Below are 24,985 nucleotides of genomic sequence, written 5' to 3'. Positions count from 1 at the left end.
CCCCATGCCAATTCCAAAACAGTTGTTTCAAAAGACATTTTTTTGCAAATACCAGATTAAAATTAATCTTAATTCCTTCTAATCCTCCTTATGATTCAAGAGGCATATCTAACAACAATAAAAGCAGACAGGATCAACCAATTTTCTCTTTCATTCTACAAGTTAGATATTTAAAGCTTAGTTTCAAATGGCAGCCAAGCCTTGAGAAACTCAAACATAATAGCCAAAGTTCATATCATCAACTAACAAGAAATTTTAACAGCTACATGCAAAAGTAACCACTCAACAGAAAAATAAGGGTTTTATAGGCAGCTGTTCAAAAAAAGAGCAACTAACTGCAGACCTAGCAACCAATGGCAAATAAAAACAAAATTTCTGAAAGCCTAGATCACCTCAAAAAGTTCAGAGGCACACATGATCTTCCCAGAGCCTCATTCATTGATTAACCAGGGAACTTGGTTCAATACACAATTCCACAAGCCTGGTAAAGAAAATTTAGATACAATAGCTCCTTAGTATAGTACATCTACATTTGGTGTACGCTAATAAATATGATCTAGACTGATTTCAGAGTAATCAAATGAGTTGAACAAACTTTCAAAATATTTTGAAGAGTACAGGCAGTCCCCGAGTTACACGGATTCGACTTATGTTGGATCCCCAGTTATGAATGGGGCTTTTCTCGCCCCGGAGGACGGGAGCGGCGGGACGCGCAGATGCGCTACGGTCCCGCTGCCCGCGTCCTCCGGGGCAAGAAAAGCTGCTCCACGTCTCCCTGGTCTGCTGGGGGGGGGGGGAAGTTCCCCCCCAGCAGACAAGGGAAACGGGGAGCAAAGCCTCGGAGGACGCTGACAGTGGGACAGCCGCGGCGCGTCTGGGCTGTCCCGCTGCCCACATGCTCCACGGCTTTGCTCCCCATCTCCCTGGTCTGCTGGGGGGAGCCCTCCCCCCCCAGCAGACCAGGGAGACGCAGAACAAAGCCGCGGAGGATGCGGGCGGGACCCCGGTGTGTCTCAGCAGTCCCGCCACCCGCGTTTCCCTGGTCTGCTGGGGGGGGGGGGGGCACACTGCCCCCCCCCCCCCCCCCCGCAGCAGACCAGGCTTTTCTCGCCGACGACGCCTGGGGTAGAGCAGCTGGGGCGCTGTCAGGTTGGTCCCGCAGCGCCGCTCCTCGGCGCTACTGGACCAACCCGGCAGCACCCCAGCTGCTCTGCCCCAGGTGTCCCCAAGTCAGCTGGTGCTGAAACTGACCAGCGGCTGACTACAGGAAGCCCGAGGCAGAGTTGCTCTGCCCCGGGGTTCCTGGAATCAGCCGCTGATCAGTTTCAGCAGCAGCTGACTTGGGGACACCTGGGGCAGAGCAGCTGGGGTGCTGCCGGGTTGGTCCCCGCAGCGCTGAGGTGCGGCGCTGTGGGGACCTACCCGGCAGCGCCTCAGCTGCTCTGTCCCAGGAGTCCAAATTCAGCCGCTGTTGAAACTGATCAGCGGCTGATTCCAGGAAGCCCGGGGCAGAGAAACTCTGCCTCGGGCTTCCTGTAGTCAGCCGCTGGTCAGTTTCAGCAGTGGCTGAATCTGGACGCCAGTTCTGACTTACATACAAATTCAACTTAAGAACAAACCTACAGTCCCTATCTTGTACGTAACCCGGGGACTGCCTGTATTCTTTTTATACCTGTTCTTTTTCCTTTCCATTGTTATTTCCTTCATTGATGGAGAAGAGCCAAAGAATATTAAATGCCCCAGATAATGCACTTGCATTTCCTGCATAACAAGTCAGAAAAATGCTCTTGTTGATTAGTCCATTTTGTAAAAACTCACATGGAAGCATCTAAACAAAAAACTTTTGTTCCTCTTAGAAGCTCCCGCAATATGCAATTAAAGAAGTTGTGTACTCCCATTCAGGACTGCAGCTACAATATGTTTATGCATTCTATAGAGAAATAATAGTGTCTTGATTAAGGCCAAGGTTCAATTTTTCCCCTTTAAGAAGGATTCAACTTTTCTATTTCACACACAATGAAGTGTATCTTCCCTACACTTACAGCACTTGAACTGTGGGGGCAGAAATTATGAGGATTTTAAAATCTAAGTCAGGTTACTTTTTTAAAATTTGAGAAACATTTTTTAGGAGCTAGCTTGCTGTCCTTCGGCAGTGTTAAGTCACTAACCACATTCAGCCAATGTATATATTTTTTAAACTAAGCTGTAATGAAAGAAGTTAGCTTCTGTTGCAAGCTCTGGAAACGCTATTAAATGTCTCCGAACATTTAATATTTTACTGAAAGCAGGTGGCAATCTCAGATCTCATACAGAACAAAAACCAAGTCCCACGGCCTTATAGTTGCAGAGAAAAAGTCTGGAAAAAATGTGTATCTCGTAAGTATCCGAAAGATGCAGGTAACAAGAGGCAAATGGGGGGAAAAAAAACCACCACACAAACACAGACAACCCTTAAGATTTTACTTTGGATCTCATTCTTAAACACCAAGTAATGATTTCTTTTTGTGGACTGATGCATTATCATTTGATATTGGGAATACTGTTTTAATTATTTTTTCTAACGTTCCCCATTTTTTTCCATGTACTCGAAATGGTCACTATTTGCCGTAACTGAAAATTAGACTAACATTACTGAAGGAGATTTAAACTAACCTGGAGAGGACACTGACAATTTGGAGAATGTCTTTGCCTAGTTGTGAATTTCATTTCATTTCATGGACATCAACTGTATTCATAACAGTCAGCGCAGATTAGAACCTCTATTTCATGGCAAAAAACTAAGTACATGAGAAGCTGAAATATGATCATCAATCCAGGTGGAAGAAGGACTTCAAGAACTAGGGCACAGAAAATCTTAACCTAAGTAAAGAAGCAAGCAAAGACATCACAGACTGATTAAAGAGATGTTTTCTTCCCCAGAGAACCATGCCATCTCCAAAAAAAGGAAGATACACTGCTTTTTCTTCTTTTGCTTTAGCTGTCTCTCCTCTGTGCTGTATAAGCATGAAGTGCACATATCATCTTTTCTAAGGGCATACCTTCACCACAATGTTACTTCACATCAATGCAGCAAGCCTGTTATTTCAAAATAATGGGATTCTTACTCCGAGTTCTGTAACCCTCACTTCACAAGTAGTAAGGGAAGTCAACAGAGTATCCTTCCTTCGACTTCCTGTTAAGCTACTTAGACTTCAGCGATGAAATTAACGTAGCTGAAGTTGTGTATCTTAATTTGACTTTAGCTCACAGTGTAGATGTACCCTAAGTGTCTCTTTTTCCAAAGCTTGTCCAACTTGCCCCCGGAACTAGGAAATCCCCAATCTATTGTGTTCAGTGCCCACCTCGTGACCCATGGTTTTTAATGCTCCTAGCTCTGAACCAAGTCCAAGAACTACCCTTGGCTTAGGACCTTGGCACACACAGGTTACAATCCTTCTGTGTAAGACATTTTTCTGAGAGCAGAGACTCTGCAATCCAAATGCTTAGGTTGCAGGATCAGGATTAGGATCAGGATTAGGTTTCTATGACACTCCCTTCCCAACATTGCCCACTCTTTTTAAGTGCATCCTCTCCTGGTAATAAAGGCACTCTGGGTTTAATGCTCAAATTCCAGATCACACAACAGTGAAAGTCAGCAAGCGCACAGATTTTGCACATCAGTTTAAGAATACCAGTAGATTTACATAGATAGGGTGAGAAATACACACATCTACACAAAACAACACACATATTCATGCATTTCCCAGCCTCAGGTTCCTCATCACTCTGGAAAGGTCTCTGAATTTTTATAGAGTCCTTCCAGGCATTGATAGTCTCTCTCCAGCAACTCATGGTTTTTCTTCAAAATCATGAAGCTTTCTAGATCAGTTAGTTTTTGACCTTCAACCAGACTTCTCATGCAGCCTGGGAAAATATGCCCATCTCTTCCTCTCGCCTGCCAATTTCTTCAATGTCTCAGTTTCTGAAGTTTATATATTCCTCACCAACACATCTATTCTCTGTTCCTCGTGATTTTCCACTCTCCCCCATTCACCATCCCTCTTCAGAAAAACTTGGTCAAACTAGTTTCCCCACTAAGGAAACCTCCTTAGTGTATTTTTTGTTAGGTCAGAGCACAATCATTATGGATAACAATTCTCCATTGTCCCTTGACTGGGAGAAAAATGCTAGATTACCCATCAGTAAATGGTGGATGCCATATACAGAAAAAGGCTTCCAAAATATAATAAGAATTTCCTAACAACAATCTGAAATCATAAATTAAAAGCAGACACTTCACACAGCTTGACACCTTCATCTGTCATGCTGTCCCCGGACAAACTATAAATCAGAATGCCCACATGGATGTACCTCAGGGGAGAACATATATTAGCTACTGGGGAACAGGGATGTAAATGTGTATTCATGTACACTGTTAATGAACGAGTCTGGGCTCATTGGTTAACCCTCATAGTTACACACAACCTCCTCTTCACCCCACTGCCTCTGTATCAGAGGTAGCCATGGGGACGGGAGGGAAGAAACAGAAGCCAACACTCTGTGCATGCTGACTCCTGCAGAGCAGCCTGCTCCTCACGCCACTGCCTCTGTATCTCAATCAGCAGCGAGGAGGGGAGGGGAGTAGGGTGGAAGGAACAGGTGGGAGCCGGTGCTTGTGGAGAGCCTGCGTAAAAGCTAGCTCCTGCCTGCCACATACACGTGTGTCAGGGCTGAAGGCAGTTCTATAGCAGCAAACTAGCCTAATTGGGGGTTCCAGACAGGGAGTTTATACCCAAGAGAGTGTGCCAGAGAGCTAGAATTCAAGAGAAAAAGACAGTGTCTGGATGATACTCATTCCCAGTGGCTTGAAAGCACATGGGATCCACAGGATGGGCCCAATACAGAAGACTGGGGATATCCACAAGGGGAAACTCTATGTGGACTGTAAGAGAGTTCTTGGCTGCCTCACCATGTGGATAGTTGTCATAAGCAGTATCTCCATAGTTTTAATTCTGAAAAATCCAGTCAGGAGTTATCTGATCAGAATGTAACCAATACCATAGACCTCCAACCCACCCATGATCACAGATTTGCAACTATACCTGAAGTCACTCTGGGAAATACTCTATCCACCATTTTCTGGATGCAAGAGTCTGGCAATATCTGCTACAGATGACAGGCCAGAGGCCCACCACTCTTCCAGTCAGGGAAAAAAGGGCAAGCCTAAAGCTCCCTCATGCTGAGTTAGGAAAGTCTCCAAAATTTGAAAAGCTCTACCTATCCCAGTAATATGCGCACTATTATGCTGGAGTTAAAGTAAAAGACAGACCCCACAACACACACAGTGCTGTCAAGATTCTGAAATTAATTGGACTGCCTTCCAGATTTTCTCAAGTGTACAGGCAGTCCCCGGGTTACGTACAACATAGGGACTGTAGGTTTGTTCTTAAGTTGAATCTGTATGTAAGTCGGAACTGGCGTCCAGATTCAGCCACTGCTGAAACTGATCAGTTTCAACAGCAGCTGAATCTGGACGCCAGTTCTGACTTACATACAGATTCAACTTAAGAACCCCAGGCATCCCCAAGTCAGCTGCTGCTGAAACTCATCAGCGGCTGATTCCAGGAAGCCCGGGGGAGGGGCTTCCTGTAGTCAGCCACTGGTCAGTTTAAGCAGCGGCTGACTTGGGGACGCCTGGGGCACAGCAGCTGGGGTGCTGCTGGGTTGGTCAGTAGCGCTGCCTCTCCTCGGCGCTACTGGACCAACCCAGCAGCACCCAAGCTGCTCTGCCCCAGGCGTCCTGATTCAGCCGCTGCTGAAACTGACCAGCAGTGGCTGAATCAGGACGCCTGGGGCAGAGCAGCTGGGGTGCTGCCGGGTTGGTCCAGTAGCGCCCAGAGAGGCGCTACAGGACCAACCGGCAGCGCCCCAGCTGCTGTACCACAGGCGTCCGGAGCAAAGCCACGGAGCACGGGGGCAGCGGGATAGCCCAGATGCGCCGTGGCTGTCCTGCTGCCCTCGGGCTCCATGGCTTTGCTCTGCTTTGCTCCCCGTCCCCCTGGTCTGCAGACCAGGGGGACGGGGAGCAAAGCAGCGGAGCACGCGGGCAGCGGACAGCCCAGACGCGTCTGGGCTGTCCGCTGCCCGCGTGTTCAGCCGCTTTGCTTCCTCTCCCTGGTCTGCTGGAGACCAGGGAGAGGGAGGGCCCCGTTCGTAACTGCGGATCCGCGTAACTCGGGGACTGCCTGTATTTAAAAGCAAGTTGGATAGACATCTATCATCAGGGATGGTCCAGACAAGTGGTCTCCAATGCGGTGCCCGCGGCTTCGCCCCTGGTGTGTGTGCAGCCCCAACAATTTAGGCACCACTGATCTAAATGATACTGGATCCTGCCATGAGGGCAGGCAACTGGACTTGACCTTTCGAGGTCCCTTCTAGTTCTAGTATTCTATGATTTGCAAAGGAGATTTATACCACTGTAATATACCATGAAGCTTTATCTCCCTTCTTACATTCCATTTGGGTAACTATGTGGGCACTGCAAAAGTAATGAGGAGTCTTGTGACATCTTATAGACTAACAGATTTATTGGTGCATAAGCTTTCATGTGCAAAAACCCACTTCATCAGATGCATCTGACGAAGTGGGTCTTTGCCCATGAAAGCTTATGCTCCAATAAATCTGTTAGTCTATGAAGTGCCACAAAACTCCTCATCGCTTATGCTGACATTACAATCATAAGGACACTTGACTTAGGTGAACAAGATAGCTCTTGAAACTTTTTTTTTTTTGGCAAACAGACTGAGATTTGCAAACAGACATATTATTGCATAAGTTACACTCACAATTAAAACTTAGATTTAGAGAGCACAATGTGGCAGCTTACAATATATTTTACTTCCATGTACATAGGAGGTGCCAATATACTTTACTTCCATGTACATAAGACCAATGGTCAAATTGGGACAGGCTAAGAGGCTCTTTTACTTCTGCCTGGCAAAATAGTCTGTAGTTAGGCAAATTTCGGTCAGCAGACAAAAAGTCACTGGTGAAAGAGTGCTATTTCAAGTGATCACTTTTTAATCTGCTATGAAAAAAAGATATCTTTCTTATGAAAGTTCCCAGAGGAAACAGTTTCTCTGACAAATACAAAAGGTGACTCTTTGGGTACGTCTAGACTACAGGCTTTTGTCGACAGAAGTTGTGTCCACAGATACTGTCGACAAAGCTTCTGTCGACAAAGAGCATCTAGACTACATTCAGTTCTGTTGTCAAAGCAAGTTGCTTTGTCAACAAAACCCTGTAGTTTAGACACAATCCTAGATGCAGTAACACCTTCTGTCGACAGAACTCTGTCGACAAAAGGCGTTATGCCTCGTAAAATGAGGTTTACCAGCATCGACAAAACTGCCGAGTTCTGTCGACGTTATGTCAACAGAACTCAGCGGTAGTGTAGACGCACGTTTAGTTTTGTCGACAAAAGTCCACTTTTGTCGACAAAACTCTGTAGTCTAGACACACCCTTTGTCTTACCTCTTCACATAGACGTAGCTGTGACGTTATCACTAATGACAGCCTTCTACTGAAATTTGTAACCAACAAGCTTCATCAGGTTACTTAGCTATCTCAACCATTAATACACTTATGACATTCCTGTGGACACCACTGAACTTGCACTAACCAGTCTGAGGAATTCAAGTCCCCAGTCAAAATATTCATTTGTTATCATCCTCACTATCTGAAGTAAGTTGCCTGCATCAGAACCTGGACTTATGTCATGGGTGAAACATCTTGGTGAATAAAAAAATAAATCAATAAATAACACACAAACACCACCTCCTCTCTGGAAGGACTCTTGAAACCTTGCCCAAGTCATAACCTCTATGAAGAAGTCTTATTCCTGAGTGATAGACCTCAAACTGCCCTCAGTCTAAGAACATTAAAGCATAATTAACAAATTACCAAGAGAACACAATGATATACAAACTTAAACTACATAATTTATAAATCACTTTGAGTTTCTGGTACAGAATAGAATGAGATTCTAATAAGGTCTCCATGGTAGTGAAGGAAAGGCATAGCTATTTGGGTATACACTGCTTGTTAATAACAGAAGTACCCAAGAACCATCTGGAGTGCAAGAACAAAAAGTATGTCAATGCACATCTTTGCTTAAGTGACCACATATGAAGGAAATGGCCTTCACTGGAAATGTTTGTGGACCAAGGCAAATCAGATGCATCTTCTGCAGTCTGCGATAGGAAAAAATAACAGCCCTCAAGAACTGACTGAGGAAAAGTTGTCTTTTCAAGACAGATACATCAAGTCTGTTAAATATCTTCATTTTGCAACAAAACCGCCTAGGAGTATTTAAGAAGTTCAATGTCTAACTTTAAGATTACTCAAGTCCTGTCTACAATCAGAAACTTAACCACCATTAAAAATGGTTTCTGGGCTATGATTTTCAAATCATGACTGGACATCTGAGCACGGACAGTTACTGTTATATCCCCAATATTTTCTCATGTAATTAGAGAATTTGAGATTGCCCCTTCTGGTTTCCTAACTTAAGGAACCTTAAAGGGGACTGATTTTCAGAGACTGAGAACTCAATATGTTTGAAAAATAGGGTACTTGAAGTTCTCACATTGACGGGAGGAAAAAAAAAACCCCACCACCAAAAACCCCTAGTCACTTTTTTTTTAAATCTAAGATTATAAAAATGTGTCACCTCTTCTCTTTATATAAAAAGTTGTTTCAGTGGTCAGCCTCAGCTAAAATGGGTTGTCACATAAAACTGTAATGGGAAGGCTGCATACTTACACTTTCCTTTTAAAGATACTTAGCTTTTTATCCTGATTTACAGTTCACATATGTGCAGCCAAGTATATACATGCCTAAACTGAAGGCAATTCAATAGCCACAGTGCCTGATATAATGAAAGATGTAAAAATTGAGTAGATATTACAGTTCTGGAAAAATCCAAACGTCATATCTCCCTCCATTTTTACCTACTTAAATTGCAAATGAGTTCAACTGCACAGCCCATGTAAGAGTTCATGCAGTACATTTTTCCAACTCCTATGTCAACTTGTAGGAAAACAAACAGGTAACTACATAGACATATGAATTTAGGAGCCAAACTTTACTCTCTCTCTCTCTCTCTCTCTCTCTCTCTCTCTCTTTAATATATCCTAGCCATAGCTATTTCATTTGTCAGCCAAATACTGCGTCACTGTTTAACTAAGACTGCCCCTACCCCCACTTGTGTTTAAAGGTTAATAGCTTCCACCTAACAACATTAAGCTATAAAACTGAGAATAAGTAATTCCATATCCTCAACTTCTCAAAAATGGACAAGCACTGAATGCACAGATACATAATAGACAGTTGACTAAAACTATTACATACTAGTTTACTGTTACTCATCTGCCTCTTTAGGGTCAGCACACAGCTCACTTCAGTGTTGCTCCTAGCAGCCCTTTTGAGTCAAACATTGGGATTTAGGAGGAGTTAGGACACAAGAGTGATCCAGGAACTCCTTGAAGAGAATACCAAAAATCCTTTGAAGCCAAAAACTGAAGATGACTTTCTTTGCTTACTACCTCGTTCAATAGACACTTGTTCCACGTAGTAGCTGTGTATAAAAATTAGACATGCTTGTAGGTTCATTTCAATATCAAGCTTTATATGTATAATCTTAAATTCTGAACTACACTCTGAAAAGTATTTCACTTAACAGATCCTGCCAGGCTCCAGAATCTGTCCTGATACTTCTTGTGTTTGATATCAGTTGTACCAAAAACTTGAATTAATGTAATCTTTTAGGCAACTGATCTCAAAGAGTAGAAGGGGAAATAAGCATCTCTTGGTAAGATCAGTGTATTGCTGAAGTTGAGTAATCTTGACTTCTTCCCCAACGTTCAATTCAACCATCACCTTCAAAGGTCTTCCTTTGCTTTAACTAGGTTTCAGCTTCAGAAATCTCCCAAAGTAGGTTCTTTTAACTGTCATTTCAGAAGCAGAATTTTTTTTCATCTTGATTGGAAAGTGAAAAGTTACTTCATATAGTTTTAAAAGTGGAACATCTCTATACACCTAGTTAATAGAATACTCTTTTAACTTGCAAAAGGAAAAATCAAAGGCCATTATATTTATGTGAGAATACAGAAGAAAAAAATAATTCCAATCCTGAGGCAAAGTTCCTAACTCCTGCATCCTGCAAAAATTAGGGCATGAGTTTCTTATAGTAGTCCTATTTCCTGAAAGAACTATGCAACAAATGCCCTTGAAATTCTAGAAGAGCAACTGCTGGAGAAATTTAATGGGCTAAAGAGCAACAGGTTACTTTTACCTTTGTGTGTGTATTTTGCAAGATATTCTATTTACATTATACCAGACCAGACCTTCCAAATAACATTTCTAGTACGCAAAGTCTTTATGAGAAAAAAACAAACAAACAAACAAACAAACAAACATTTCCTGAGCTCCTTATATATTCCTTTATTAGTAATCTTCATACAGCTGGGAAAGACTAGCCTGGTTTTAGAAGGAAGTTAGTCATCACCACGTAATTCTGCTTCAAAACACAGGATCAACTTGGTATTTTAGACAAAAATTAAAGATTACCTGTTTGAGTCCTTCATCAGTGAGTCTGTCTTGATTGCCTACATGTACTTTCTGAAGCAGAGGACACTGTGAGGCAACTGCAATGATAGATGTGTCGGAAAGTTGTTTACATCTGTAGGCAGTATATCTTAGAAGTCCAGGACATTTAAATGCTAGCACACATACTCCTGTATCAGATACATTGCGACAATCAGAAATATTGATTTCAGATATGTTCTGGCTTCTTGATGCAATTTTTTCCAGCAATTCATCAGTAACCTGTCAACAAAATTCAAATCCTCAATTTAATATTGTCATTTATCTGGTAGTACTTGAATTAAAAAACAAGTATATACAGAGTAATGGAGGAGGAGGTGTCATATGTGAATATTAGGATGTCAAATCCCTTTTAAATCAGTTAACCCGTTAAATGTTATGTTTAAGCAGTTAACTGATGTTGGACCCCATGGCACAGGCAGGGCTGGAACAGTCCACCGCCTGTGGCAGGCTGCTGGAGCGAGACTTCTCCTGACGGCTGGTTTATCTGTCACCCGTTCACATCCCTAATAAATACCTTAGTACTATGGCAGCAGGAAGCATTTGCCTAAATAAGGAAGTTAAATGTTTAGATTTTTATATAGATTCCAAGCATGGATTACTGCTATTAACTTGCCAGTTATCTTTCTAAGAGTTATGCCACAAACCATGACGACGGTTAAAGCTATAATTTTAAATGGCCTGCTTACACCCTGAACAGGAAAGGGGAAAAAACTAAGGACTTGTCTATACTTAATACACTACACCTGCACCACAGTAATTCTTCAGTATATACTCTCAGTACAGCAATGGGAGGGGTTCTCCTATTGGCAAAGTTAATCCACCTTCCCGTGAGGTGGTAGCTAGATCAATGGAAGAATTCTTCTTGCAACCTAGTGTGGCCTGCACAAGTGCTTTGGTCAGCTTAACAATGATCTTAGGGTGTGTGCCTTTTTCATACTCCATGTATCTTAACTTCTAAATGGAGACCTCGCTTAAATTGCACACTTCTTGTGTTACTTTTCTATGAAACACCCTGGAGAGCTGTTGTGCTCCTGCTACTTGCTATTGCTCTTCACTTAAGAAGCTATGCATTAGATAGCTTTTGGCAACTTTCCAATATCATTTACCAACTCAATATTACGGTCATGTCAGTGACAACAGCAGCTTGCATAGTCTGATCAAAAGTGAAAAGATGTTGACAGAGAAAATAGGTGCAAAACGATTCTTAAAAATAATTCTCATTAAAAAGTAACAGAAAATTGGATATTTAAATATGTCCATTAGCTCTCACACTGTCATCTTTAACCAGCAATTGCTATACACTGCCTTCCACAGCAGTGTCATTGATACAGGACCCATCTCCTTGGCACCCACACACATTATACCAATTAAAGCCACCAAAACATTTAGCATAACCTAAGTCCTTCAAATTGTAAGTTGTTTCAACCCATGATGCAATTAAAAGCTTCAGACTGGACAAGAGACAGAAAAAAATGCCTGACAACAACAAAGGAAAGTTTCCTTTTTAAAAACAGAGGTACAACAAACTAAGCTAAATTGACAAAATGGATCATCACTCAACAATTACACTGGTTAAGATTTTGGCTTTGCTACATGCACAATGAAACAAAAACTTGCTTGCTTCCACTTCTTGTATAGTACAGGAATAAACATGTGCATATGTACTCAATCCATTTGCCATTAATGGTCCTCAACCCAATGGCTGAACCAGAATGATGTCTTTAAAAAAAAAAAAAAACACAAAAACAAAAAACACACACATTAAGATGGAGGACATGGCTCTGTGTGTGTACAAAAATAAAAATAAAAAAAAAAGTTTAGCATCCCATTAAATAATCAGCCACGTAAATTCATGGCCAAGTATTATAACTGGAAACAAAGATCCTCCTTGTTAGATCATTAGACCAATAGTTCTAAGTCAGACCATAAGAATAGTATTTCCACTGTATCAGAAATAAGATTAAGCCCTGACCTCAGTCTAAAGAAAGGGACCACCTGACCAGGATCAAGTTATCATCTTCAATTTCCAGACATAACCCTAGATTGTGATCATTGTTTTGAGTACACTTCCAAGTCACTCTGATGATCACATGGGCCATTTTCAAATAAGAATTCGGTATTTAAAAATTAAAGCTGACTGATTTAATTCTGAACTTAATTCACCCAGAGGACACATTCAAACTCCATCTTTAAGTGGTGCATCCTCTACTGATAAAGAGTCATTGGGGGGGGGGGGGGGAGGGGGGACCCACACACCAATATGCGTCTCTGTAAAATTATGCTGAACCAATTATAGCTGGACAAGACCACAAAAAACTAGGTCCCGTAGCAACCAACTACCAATTCTCGACCACTTAAGCCAAGACAGACCTCTAATCCTAGATGAGCTTTTAGAGAATGGTAGTCTTATTTACATGATGTATCCAACACATAGATAGGATAGACCGTTTTAAATAGAGCATATCCGCATTCTGTTCGAAAAATGGACTTCAGCGGGAAGACAAACTAAATTAATATGTAATTCAGTCATCTTCTACTTCTATCATGAAAATTGAGGTGGAAAAGTAAAGGAGCAAAGTCCACCTATTAGAGTGCACTTCACAGTTTTGATTTTAGTTTTTACAAGTTCAGAGAACAAAATTTGTGCTGTCCAAATGCTTAGTGTTTCATGATTGTGTTCATACCTGCTGACGATTACTGAGATCCAGCTGCTTCCAGAACTGAAAGTCTAAACAGAGGTCACGCCAGTATTTACAAACTAATGAGGCTGAAAGGCAGCGCTCATTCAAGGATAAATTGGAAAATATCTGTAAAGAAAAAAAATACAAAACCTGATAAGCCTTTTGTGTAACTACATATGGGAGACAAAACTTAATTCTTTCATTAATGGATCATGAAAACTGTACATACAACAGAAAAATATTAGTTATAATTGCCACTTGGTTCTATTCTTTGCTGCAGACTTGCTCAGCCAAGGGATGAACAACAGGACCAACAAAACAGCTTTGTTGAAATATTAATATCAGTTATATAAATCACAATGGTATAGAGAATGGATTCTACTTAAACATTTAGTTCACGCATAGTGCTACTTTTGATGTTCTGCACATGCTGGTGACATAGCACACCTTTTCAAAAAAAGGTAACAATTAACTGAAACACATTTTCATTAATTTTTTAAAAAGCAACTTTACTTCATCATGTATGAAGATAGTCCTGAGGTCCAGCAGGACACATCACGACAATGCAAGAGATCAAAGCACAGGATTAGCATTTAATCCTTATCACTACCCCCCAGAGGCTCTGAATGATATAAACCCCCTGATATGCTTGAAGATCTGTGTCACTCCACAAAGGGCATATGGTAGCAGAAGTGCTGTGAAAGGAGTTACATCCAGTTCTCTTTCAGAGGCATGGCCCTAACGCAGAAAAAAAGAAGACTGTGACAAGAGATAAAAATGAAGAACAAGTCCCATAAGCTTCCATGGTATTTGGAGACAAGGAGTGGGAGGAGACATATCATCCCGAAAGTCACTAGCACAAAATATAGTGAAAAGGCATTATCAGAGCTGTATGGAAAAGGTGCCCAACTGTACAAATTTACAAGAAAACAGTCCAAGACACAATGGTGGAAACCTCAGAGACAGTCAACTCTTTATAGCATTACAGTAAACAGTGACTATTTCTTTAACAACAAGAAGCTGATAAAGGCTTGTAATATGCTGTCCAGTTTTAAGAATGAACTCTGATACTGTCCAGTGATATTGTCCAGAAATCTCTCTTCGAGGCCCTGAAGTAATTTTTTATTATGAGATTAATTGGAGAAAAGCAGGGTCACTTGTGTGAGAGGAAGCACAGGGCTAACAGAGGCGGACAGAGAAGACACTGAGGGAGTCCAGGGGCAAGGCTAGTGCTAGGGGCCTGAAGACAGAGAGGGGGTCTAAGAGACCAGGGGCTGGCACTGGGAAGGGCTCTGGCGGGGGGGAGGGTTATGTGCAGTGGGGCTGTGAAAACAGGTGGCTGGCCCTGGGGGGTCTGGTGGTGGATGGCTCTAAGGGACATGGGGCTGGCACAAAGGAGTCCAGTACAGCAGGCTCTGGGGTCACTGGCTGGCACTGGCGGGTAGTGGAGCTTTAGGCAGACTGGTAACATTTTAAGTGCATATGCATTATTTGCTTCAAGGCCTTGCCAGGGCCTGCGCTCTCCCCCAGCTGCCAAGGGGAGGGCGCGGGAGGCCACTTCTGGGCCTTGTTAGACCCAGTTCTCCCCCCTCACCCACTGGGGGGGGCATTCCGAGGCCTCGCAGGTCCCACGCTTCCCCCTGCCAGGGAAGCAGTTCCCCAAGCACTGGGGAAAGAGGAGGGGCAGTGGGAGGAGTCAGGCAGGACACAGCGTGACATGCTGTCATCACTGTTGTCCCACAGGAAACGTTTTTTTCTTTTTTCTTTTTTTTTTTAAGTTCTCTGTTGGAACTATACTTACTGCCTAGAAGCCCTTGTATTATGGAACCAATAATTAGAGGAAATAAAGGCATAGCTTCTAAATTTTATAAACTGTTTTGTTTTTTAAGTGAAAGTTGTTGATTCTGAGCTCCTGAAATCAGTTTACTGTGAATATTAACATGTTAAAACTAAATATTTACAATTAATTCATTAGACATTGTCATATTTGTATATTAATACCTGAAAAGCCATCCACTCATTTTTTAATGGAAAAGACATTGAATGCTGATGAAAGTGATTCAAATTCAGCTGCCAAAAATTGTTATAAAAGAACATTTTAATATAACATAGGTCATATGTAAAATAGCGAAGTGACAATACATTTCAAAGTAATCCAATCCTTTTCATGTTTTTACACTTATGAAACAAACTATTTCAGAAAAAATGCCATGAACTAAACCATTAAGAATCTCTCAAAACAGAAATAAGAGAGTAAATTTCTTTTAATCAGCTAGTCAAGTAGTCAATGGAATTAGCCAATAAGGGGGGGAAGCTGAGGACTCCCCCCAGCACCGGCTCCTGCTCCCCACCCTTGCTGCCTCTAAGTGTGGAATCAACTAGTCAAGAAGTCATTCAACTAACCGATAAGCATATGCTTATGGAACAAGTTGACTACTTGACTAGTCACTTACATCCCTACTTTCATGGTTTTATTACATCACCCACGTATGCATCAGCTCAGTAAGCAGACACAAGATGCCCCTGAGGACTTCAAGCTACTGAGTCAAGACAGACATGGAAACCTTAATCAGCAGTCCACAAAGGTGGTGTACTCTTTACCCTGTATTTATGACAGGAAGAAATTAAAAAACCTCTTGAAACTAACCTGGCTGGAGCTTTGTCTACACCGGCACTTCAATTGGTAAAACTTTTGTCATTAAGGGGAGTGAAAAAAACAGGAATACGGAACTCCGAGTACAGCCCAGGGCCAGCAGGAAGTCACGCTGACTCCAGGCTCCATGAAGGCACTTACCCTTTGAAACGCACAGGAGCCCCCGGGACTGCCACTTTGAAGTACCCTCTCTTCGCCTGCCCCCTTTGCTGCCTCTATCTGATAGAAACAGTAAGGGGGGGGGGGAGAAATCAACTAGTCGACTAGTCCTAACATCCTTACTTCTAAGTTCATTTTGAACACAACACTGTATTAAAACTTTAACATAGGATACAGGCTAGGAATGTAAGCGACTAATTGACTAGTCGACTATCCGATAAGCAAAAGCTTATCAGATAGTGGACACGCTACTCCATTAGTCATCCTCCCCTCCTCGGCCTTGTTGCCTCTATCACAAAGAGGCAGCGAGGGGATGTGGAGAGGGTGCTGGAGGGAACCAGCTTAAAAGGCATTTCCTCCCAAGCTTCAGCTCCATGGGAGGGGACAAAGGCGCAGCAGTAACCAACTGGGGCTCTTGTACATTTCAAACTTGGACCACCACATGCAGTCTGGGGCCAGTGAGGAGTCCCCCACTGACCCCAAGCTCCATGCAGCCACTTGCACTTTGAAAAGTACAAGACCCCCTGGGGATCTTTTCAAGAAGTGCCCACGTGAAGCCTGGGGCTAGCGGGGCACTCCCCGCTGGCCCAGGGCTTCACATGGTGTGTCAGCTTTAAAATGGACAAGAGCCCCCACTGGGGCTCTTATACATTTCCAAGGCAGAATATGGAAGTTGTTATCGACTAATCAAATAGTCAATTAAAATCCCATCAACTATTTTATTAGTTAATTAATTGAAATTTAACATCCTTAGTACAGGCATTGCCCCATGTGTACTTGGTAAGAAAAGGGGATAATTCAGAAACTAACATCAGCAAATCACACAATAATATTTTATTCTATCCCATCATCTCCTCCCTCACTTACTCCTCTGGCTCATAATGCGCACATTCAACTGCAAAAATTAATTATACGCAATAAGTGCTTGTTAGGAATATTATCTACCCTATTTCCATTCTCCTTATTCATCTTATTTCATCTAAAACCAGATTATTTTGACTCTACCTTATTTACTTCACATTCACCTACCAATGATTATTTTCATGGTGTTATTTATCATGCTCTCCAGGCTATGCTAATGCTGTGCACCCTTGGAGGCAGCAAGGGTGGGGAGCAGGAGCTGGTACTGGGAGGAGTCCTCAGCTTCCCCCCCTTATTGACTAATTCCATTGACTCCACACATCAGCTCCAGAGCACATAATGTAATCAAATTAACCCAAAAGTTTTGGAGAGCACAAAGCAGTACAGGTTCATTCCAGTAGGGCAGAAAAAGAATGCAACCAACTGCAGCAAAAAGGCATGCATCTCTCTCAACTAAGGCATATAACAATTACTTTACAAAGTTCAAATTACTTTACAAAGTTCAAATATTCAAAGTAACCCTTTATAGGTTTCTCTCAAAAAATTAATATAGACTCATATACACATGTCAATCAGTCGCACCTTTTCTTCTCTGTTGCTAATCTGTTTTTCCTTTCACAAAAGCACCTCTTCTCTCCTACCACTCTCATTTTTCCTATGATCTCTTCTCCCATGCTGTTCTTTAACACTGTACAGCATTTTGCATAAACTCTTATGTTAAATTTGCCGTAATTTTATCTTTATAGCACACAGGATGCTTACAGATCAATGAGTCAGAAGTTTTTCCATGGCAAGTGTAAAAGCCCAATCCATCATCAATTTGTTCAGAATTTAAGTGTCAGATGGGGTAGCCGTGTTTTGTCATTAAGGGAAGTAAGTTTTTTCAGAATTTAAGAGAATTAAAAAAAAAACCATCACACACCTTACCTTTCTGGAAATTATGGCAACAAAGATAACTTGCCAAATATGAATTAAAACATCTTCCTGACAATAATGATGCCTCTGCGGCTGCACCTCTTAGTTTCACCCAACAGCAACACAGTGAGGTTAAGAAACCTGATCAGTTTCAGACTGTCTTTTTGGAATGCCAGTGAACTGGCAAAAAAAACAAGTCAGTTTCATCATAGAAAAAATTGTACGCAACTGTAGAACAGACATTGGAATTAATCAATCATAGGAAAAGACTAAGGAAAGGGACTGGAAGACAGTAGTGCCAACTTCTTTTCTACTAGGGATGTTACAATGCATTTAATTAAGTGACCACAGGGTGGCAGGTGGCTCCCCAGGAGCTGGTGTGGGTGGAAAGCTGCTTTAGGCTCCCACCTCTGCTTCCCCCTCTCCCCAGGCTAATACAAAGGCACAATCCAAGAGGGAGGCGGCACCCTGAAAACCAGTGTGTGCATACCGTGGACCTACGTATAACCATGAAGGTTAACCAATGAGTCCAGGCTTATCAGTTAACCATGTACGTGGTTACACTTTGACATCCCGATTTTCTACATACCTCCTTGAAGGAGCAGAAGACTACGAAGTTGGGAAGAAGATATGGAAAGATCTTCCCAATAGCTAGAGGGAAGCTTCAAGTTTGTCTGATGGCTACTAGGTGAAGGAAGATATTTAAAATGAAGCCTCAAGCAAGGTCTAGAGAAAGCACCTGTGATGGGATGTATTCCCCAAACCGGTCCTGAGCATATAAGTTAGCTGGACATGCCTAATTAACCAATTAGGGAGCAAGTATGGGAGAGTTGTAGGCTACAAAGAGGGTACTAATTAGGGGAAATAAAAGTACAGGTGCTGGGCAGGAACATAAGAGACCTGTATAAAACGGAGGAGCAAGTAGCAACAGGAAAGCAGGTTACTGTTGTCCCGTAAGACAGGGGTGGGGAACCTCTTTTGGTTTGGAGCCACTAACCCACAGGAGAAAAAAAAAAATCAGTTGGGGGCCCACACACAAGTGAGAAGCAAAAAAAGACCAAAGCCAATCCTCACTGCCGTGGCCTCCAACTGAGCAAAGAGGCACACCACACATTCCCCTTGCACACCAGAACCTGATGGGGCCCAACCAAGCAGATTTTGTGTGCTCCAGTCCCACGGTGCGGGGCACTAGTTAGGCTGGAGTGCCAGAGTAGGCTCCCTAATTCTGGTGGCCAGATTTAGGCAAGTTGGGGACCATATCTGGCCCCTGGGCATGAGGTTACCCACTGCACCCTAAGAGAAGGGTGTTGGGAAGCTGGCAAACTCACAGAACGTCACAGAAAGATGCTAAGAGTACAAGCCTTGGTTGCATGCTGGAACCCCATAAAGACAGGCAGACCTGGGTTCCCCCACTAGCCATTGTGTATTAAACACATGATATAGACAGCTGGTCTGAAAGGACTGATTTTCCCAAGGGTGAGAGACTGCAGACGGAGGCTACATTTTCACTTCCCAGAAGATTGATGCTGCAGTGCTCTATTTTCCAGAGTTTGATTTAGGGGTCTAGTTATAACCCACTAAATCAAATGCTGAGGACACCCCTGTTGATGCCAAAATTCTTACTCCTCAATGAGAGCATTCTTCCCATTGACCTTCATCTGTGAGAACTGCACCAAAGCTCAGCTTAAAGTACTTGGACTCTAGCTTCATTTTTTACAAAGCTAGAACTGCATACCTTAAGCTGACCTTCAGCTGTAGTATAGACCTGGCCTGAAAGAAGATGTGTAGAGACACAGCTGAGGAGAGTTTATCATCTGGTACAGCTAATTCCCAAAACAGCCAATAGGAGGTACCACAAATGGTGAGAAAACACCATCCCAGGATCAAATCTTAAATACAGCAGCTCCAAACAAGAAAAGCATAAACACCATATCCTGGCCAAATTTTATACACATGTGGTGTTTCAGTACCCCTGCTTAATATTCCAATTCTGCATAACCCATGATTATATTCATATATTTAAGTTTCTTACCCTTGTTAATGTTCCACATATGATTTGAGTATAAATCAATGCAGTGTGGTCAGCCCGAGTCCTGAAACAGTAGCTCAGAGATTTGAATTCCCCAATGCCTACAATGCTTCAGATACTAACTTTAAAGCAATAAAGTTGTGACCATTTAAATTAGCTATTTAAGTGATTATTTTAATAGAACGGGGCAAGATAGGGAAGAGGATAAGGAAAAAAGAAAAAAAGCTGAACAAGTAATAAAAATAAAAGAAAGGTAGTGAGTATTTTAACATTTTGCTTTATCAACTGTAAAAAAAGGTATCTAAAGATGCAGTTACTTGGCAAAAACCATATTCAACACTTTATATTAGGGATGTTAAAATGCATGTATTTGTGTAAACATGTAACTGCTGAATTTTCAGTAGTTACATATTTACATGTGGGGAGAGGGAAGGGAGAGCAGGAGCTGGCTTTTAGGCCAGCTCTCCATGAGCACTGGCTCCCGTTTCCGCTCCCCACAGGTTATGCTGCAGAGTTCTGGGCAGGCTGTGGCCAGCACTAGGGATCAGGCCCCCCTGTACTCACCATGAGTGTAGGAGCTATGGGAAAGTAGAGCAACACAGCAGCCTGCTCTGCTCTACTGCCATTTCCTAAGCCCGGTGTGGGGCTAGAACATTCCACTTCCTGCTGCCATGGTGAAGCAAAGCAACCAGGCTAGACTGGTATATTGTGGCAGAAGCTGCTACATTACTCCACTTCTCTGCAGCTCCTACCACTATGGTGAGGGCCAGGGAAGAGGTTGTCCCCAGTAATCACTTAGGCTATGTCCCTGTGGGGAACAGGTGGGGTAGAGCAGCGACTGGACTTGGGAGAAGAGTACAGGAACCCCCCAGAGTCACAGGGATTCACACGCCAGCAGCCACGTGCAGGCCAGATTGTGCAACTGCTCAGGTCGCAAATGGCTCACGAGCTATGTGTTTGAGACTCCAGACCTACATAACCTCTTGACTGTCAGCCCTGATCTGGAAATCAGATATAGGAGCCCTGCTACCCTGCTGTCAGTCCCATCCTGAGTTCACCACTGGATCCTTGCCCTCCCAGCTCCCGCTGTCAGCCCCTGAGATGAAGGAATAAGGGACCTCCTCTTTCACTCCCCACAATGTTTCACTTTTATCCATACAAGCACTCTTCACGACAACATGCACCACGAGCAGTGGGGGGGCCAATGTGAACATGAAAAACAGCAATAATTATTGTGGTAGCCATATGTTAACCTGAAGTAGATCAATTTAATTCTGTGGAAAAGGAAGACTTGAGTTTGACTTATCCCTGAGTATCTGCATAGTGGGGTGGGAGGAGGGACATAAGAGGATACTATTTCTTGTCTACTGTTCAGAAAAAAAAAGGGGGGTCTGATCCTGCTCATACTCACTGCAACAGGATCAGCATTTGTCTCTATGTGAAATCTCTTACATGTGCCTATTAGAGTATTAACTTTATGTATTGATGTAAACATACCTACAAGCCTTAGTGAAGAAAAGCAGTAAACCTGAAGCGCAAAAGCAGGATTCCAGGGTATGTTTGTACTGGCTCATACACCTGTGATTCAGCCCAGGATCAAAGCTAACTCCTTAGGATCTACACTGCAGTTGTGCAATCCCAGTGCTTTGACACAGAAGCTGGAGTCAACCTGGGACCCAGCTTCTGAGCCCTACTGCTTTGCAGTGCAAATGCGCTCAAATTTGACTGAAGTCCTGAGAGCCATCTGGAAATACACCATAATTCCACTGAACAAGATTCCTTAGTCTTCCTTATCCCAATAATCTTTAATCCACCATTGAAAACGGAAGACTTTCACCTCCCACATACAGTTGGCAAAAGGCAGCAGCTCAAGTCAGCACTGAACCATTCTTTCTGACCACTGACCTGCAAGCACAAGTTCAGAGACCTCCGGAATTTGCAACAGAAAGCAATCTAATCACACCTTCTGCAAAATAAGCTTTTTCCTGGTAACAGAGCTGGCAGTAAAGTTTCCTACACTACCCAAGTCTAAGAATGAAAGCTTCCACCTTTTAGGGAACAGGCTACATGGTAGGTACTTTGGAAGCTTTAAATCAGATCTGTGTACTACAATGTGGATGCCAGAACCCTAGAATTTGAACCCAGATTAGAAAAAGCTTGTGGTAGGTGTTAAATATAATTCAGACACTCAATGCCAGGGTTCCTGAACATTAGTCAGCAAGCTCAAGTCCCACTAACCTTGGTCTAACGTTGCCTTGTCTCCTACCCCTGATGCAACAACCCAAATATCTCTATGCCCCATTAAACAGATCTCTATCCTGATTCCCTTGAAACCGAGTCAGCTGACACAGGTCATCCCCCTGGGTGTGTGGGTGCAGCGAGGAGACATACCCTGCATATCCATAGCCAGAGCCCCGCAAGGAAGAAAGGCGGCCCTTTCTCACCATCCTGACAGCTCCCTGAGCAGCACCACAGAGTCACTTTCAACTCTGGCTCCCTCTAAAGCCGCTTGCGAGGAATCACCGTCCCCGCGGCGGGGTCAGGCCCGCATCCAGACTCACCTTGAGCAGGATGGAGGGCGGTAGCTGGTTGATGTCGGAGGGAGGCGATAGCGGCGGCTCTCGGCAGCACTCGCTGTGGTTCTCGGGCGGCTCCTGTCGCTCCGGCTCGTTGCTTTCCTCCTCCTCCTCCTCGTACGGCGGGGGCAGCTCAGGAGCCGGAGCCAGCTCCCCCACGCCGCTGCTCTCCCCGGCCGGGCCCCTGAGCGGCGGCCCCCCAGCGCTGGCAGCGCGGTCGGTGGCACAGGGCAGGGGGCAGAGCTGCTGCTGCTCGCTCGGACACTGGCAGGCGGCGGCCTCCGGTTCCGGCGGGGCGGCGGCGCAGCGGGGCTGTTTGCAGGGAGGGCAGGCGGGCAGGCCGGCCCCTTTGCGCTTACACACCATGTCGGGGGCCGGCTCGCCGGGCGGCCGCGCTGAGCCCAGGAAGGCCCGCACGGGCGGGGGCAGCAGGCCCGACAGGAGCAGGCGCTGACACGGGCCCCGCTGCTCCCAGGCGCCGGGCGGGAGGTGCAGGAGGCGGCGGGCGGCGCGCTGCTCCGGGGAGCTGAGGGCCGCGCAGCGAGGCGAGTCCCGGCCGGGCAGGGGCTGCTCCGGGGCGGGCGTGCTGGCGCCGTGCACGATGAAGCAGAGCATGCAGGGCCCGCGCAGAAAGCAGCTCCGGCTGCGCTGCGGCACCTTTCTCCGGCGGCGGCGGCGGCGGCTCCTCTCCCCGCTCAGGCTGGTTCCCTCCCTCGAGAGCAGGTGGCCCATATAGGAGGCTCCGGAGCGGGGATTTGCGGGGGCCCGGCCGCCGTCCCCGGGCAGGTCCCTTCGCGGTGTCAGCTGCGGCGGGGGGCAGGGGCGGCGGGTGTCATGGGCCCGGTCGCTAGGCGGGGAGCGGGAGGTGGCGCCGGTTCTTCCGGGATATTGAACGGGGAGAAGCTTCCGCTACCGCCGCCCTGACCTTACCCAGAAGCCGCTCGCGGCCCGCCAAGAGGGGCCGCTCCGGCACTGGCGCTCTGCGGTGCTGCCGCCTACGGCCGGGCTGTGCTAGGGCCGCCAAGCCGCAACTCCGGCGGCCGCCCTCCCCGAGCCCAGCCACTCTGCTCCTACAGTACTTGCACTCTCCCCCTTCCTCCCCCCCCCCCCCCCCCCACACTCTGGGACAGCCCCACAGTCCTCTCACACACACACACAGCTCACAACAGCCCCCACTCCTTCCTCCTCACACAAACACAAGTGCCCTGCTTCTGCTCCCTCAGGCCACACAAAGGAACTTCTTTTAACACAAGCATATTGCTCCGTACTGCACCAAGGCTATGTCTAGACTGCAGGCTTCTTTCGAAAGAGGCTCTTTCGAAAGCATCTTTCGAAAGAGCCTCTTTCGAAAGATCGCGTCTAGACTGCAGGCGGATCTTTCGAAAGAGAAATCCGCTTTTTCAAAAGAGAGCACCCAGCGAGTCTGGATGCTCTCTTTCGAAGATGGCCTCTTTACATTGAAGAACGCCTTCTTTCAAAAGAGAAACTTTCGAAAGAAGGCGTTCTTCCTCGTAAATTGAGGTTTACCGCCATCGAAAGAAAAGCCGCATTCTTTCGAAATAATTTCGAAAGAACGCGGCTTGAGTCTGGACGCAGGGGAAGTTCTTTCGAAAAAAGGCTACTTTTTTCGAAAGAACCCCTGAGTCTGGACACGGCCCAAGAGACTACACACACTGCCATGGGTAGTGTTCGCTCACAACAGTCTGTGTCCCCCCCCCACAAATTGCCCCAAACATCCCCCAAGAGCTGCTTTCCAATATGGTAATCACCTCCAAGAACGGCTTCCCCAAGAATTTCAATCAGATTCAACATTTCAGGGATTACTATCCCTCCCTAACACCTAACAAAAGAACTGGCTTTTAAAATAGGCTCCCCAAAGTAACTAAATTACTGAGGAAAAACTACATTTCACAACACCGGACCAAATTCTCACACACAACTTGCACCACCACCCTGTTTTTCCTGTATACTGTACTGGACAATATGGCCCAGGACCTGGGTTGCTGGGCTGTTCTTCCCCTTGATTTCAGTCTAACCACAATCATGAGAATGTTCTGATTTTAAAAATACAGTGGAGTTGAGATACACACGAATAGCGTATTTTTTGGAATTTGGATAATGTTTTAACAATAGTTTATTGTAACATTTTTATCAGAAAGAATTGTGTAAAACCATTGAAAACAGACAACTATATGAGATCAATATTCTGGAAAAGATAGGGAGGATGTTAGATACCATGTAATTGAATAATTGTGTAACCACATCAATTTTTAGTCACTACATGACTGTTGGATTGGCTGCTGGCCCTGGCCCTGGCCCTGGCCCTGCCCCGAGGACTGTGTGCTCCAGACCCCACTCACAGGGAGCCCCCTGCCATCAGCAGGGGGCTGTAGGCAAGCCCAGGGCCCACTGCAGTCAGAGGCTGTTCCATAGCAGCCTCCCTTGCTTGCCCTCCTGCACCACT

The 24,985-nt window shown here is 44.6% G+C and overlaps 1 protein-coding gene across 3 annotated transcripts in view; it reads right to left on the bottom strand.

Moving 5' to 3' along the window:
• The window catches only part of FBXL17 (F-box and leucine rich repeat protein 17), a 394,310-nt gene extending 370,862 nt beyond the window's left edge, over positions 1-23,448 (bottom strand). For 2 of the 3 annotated variants that reach the window (XM_075932050.1, XM_075932049.1), the window contains exons 1-3: positions 22,507-23,447; positions 13,332-13,454; positions 10,609-10,866 (exon numbers count right to left, since the gene is read on the bottom strand). In XM_075932050.1, the coding sequence (XP_075788165.1) occupies positions 10,609-10,866; positions 13,332-13,454; positions 22,507-23,253 (1,128 nt within the window). In that variant the 5' untranslated portion in view covers positions 23,254-23,447. Of the gene's footprint in view, positions 1-10,608; positions 10,867-13,331; positions 13,455-22,506 lie in introns of all 3 variants that reach the window. The other variant, XM_075932051.1, reaches the window with a different exon arrangement.
• Between the last annotated feature and the right edge of the window lie 1,537 nt (positions 23,449-24,985).

Source organism: Pelodiscus sinensis, chromosome 6 (genome assembly GCF_049634645.1).
Source record: "Pelodiscus sinensis isolate JC-2024 chromosome 6, ASM4963464v1, whole genome shotgun sequence".
NCBI classification, from domain to species: Eukaryota; Metazoa; Chordata; order Testudines; family Trionychidae; genus Pelodiscus; species Pelodiscus sinensis.
The sequence above is the reverse complement of the archived record's forward strand: the minus strand, read 5'-3'. Positions and strand labels throughout refer to the sequence as shown.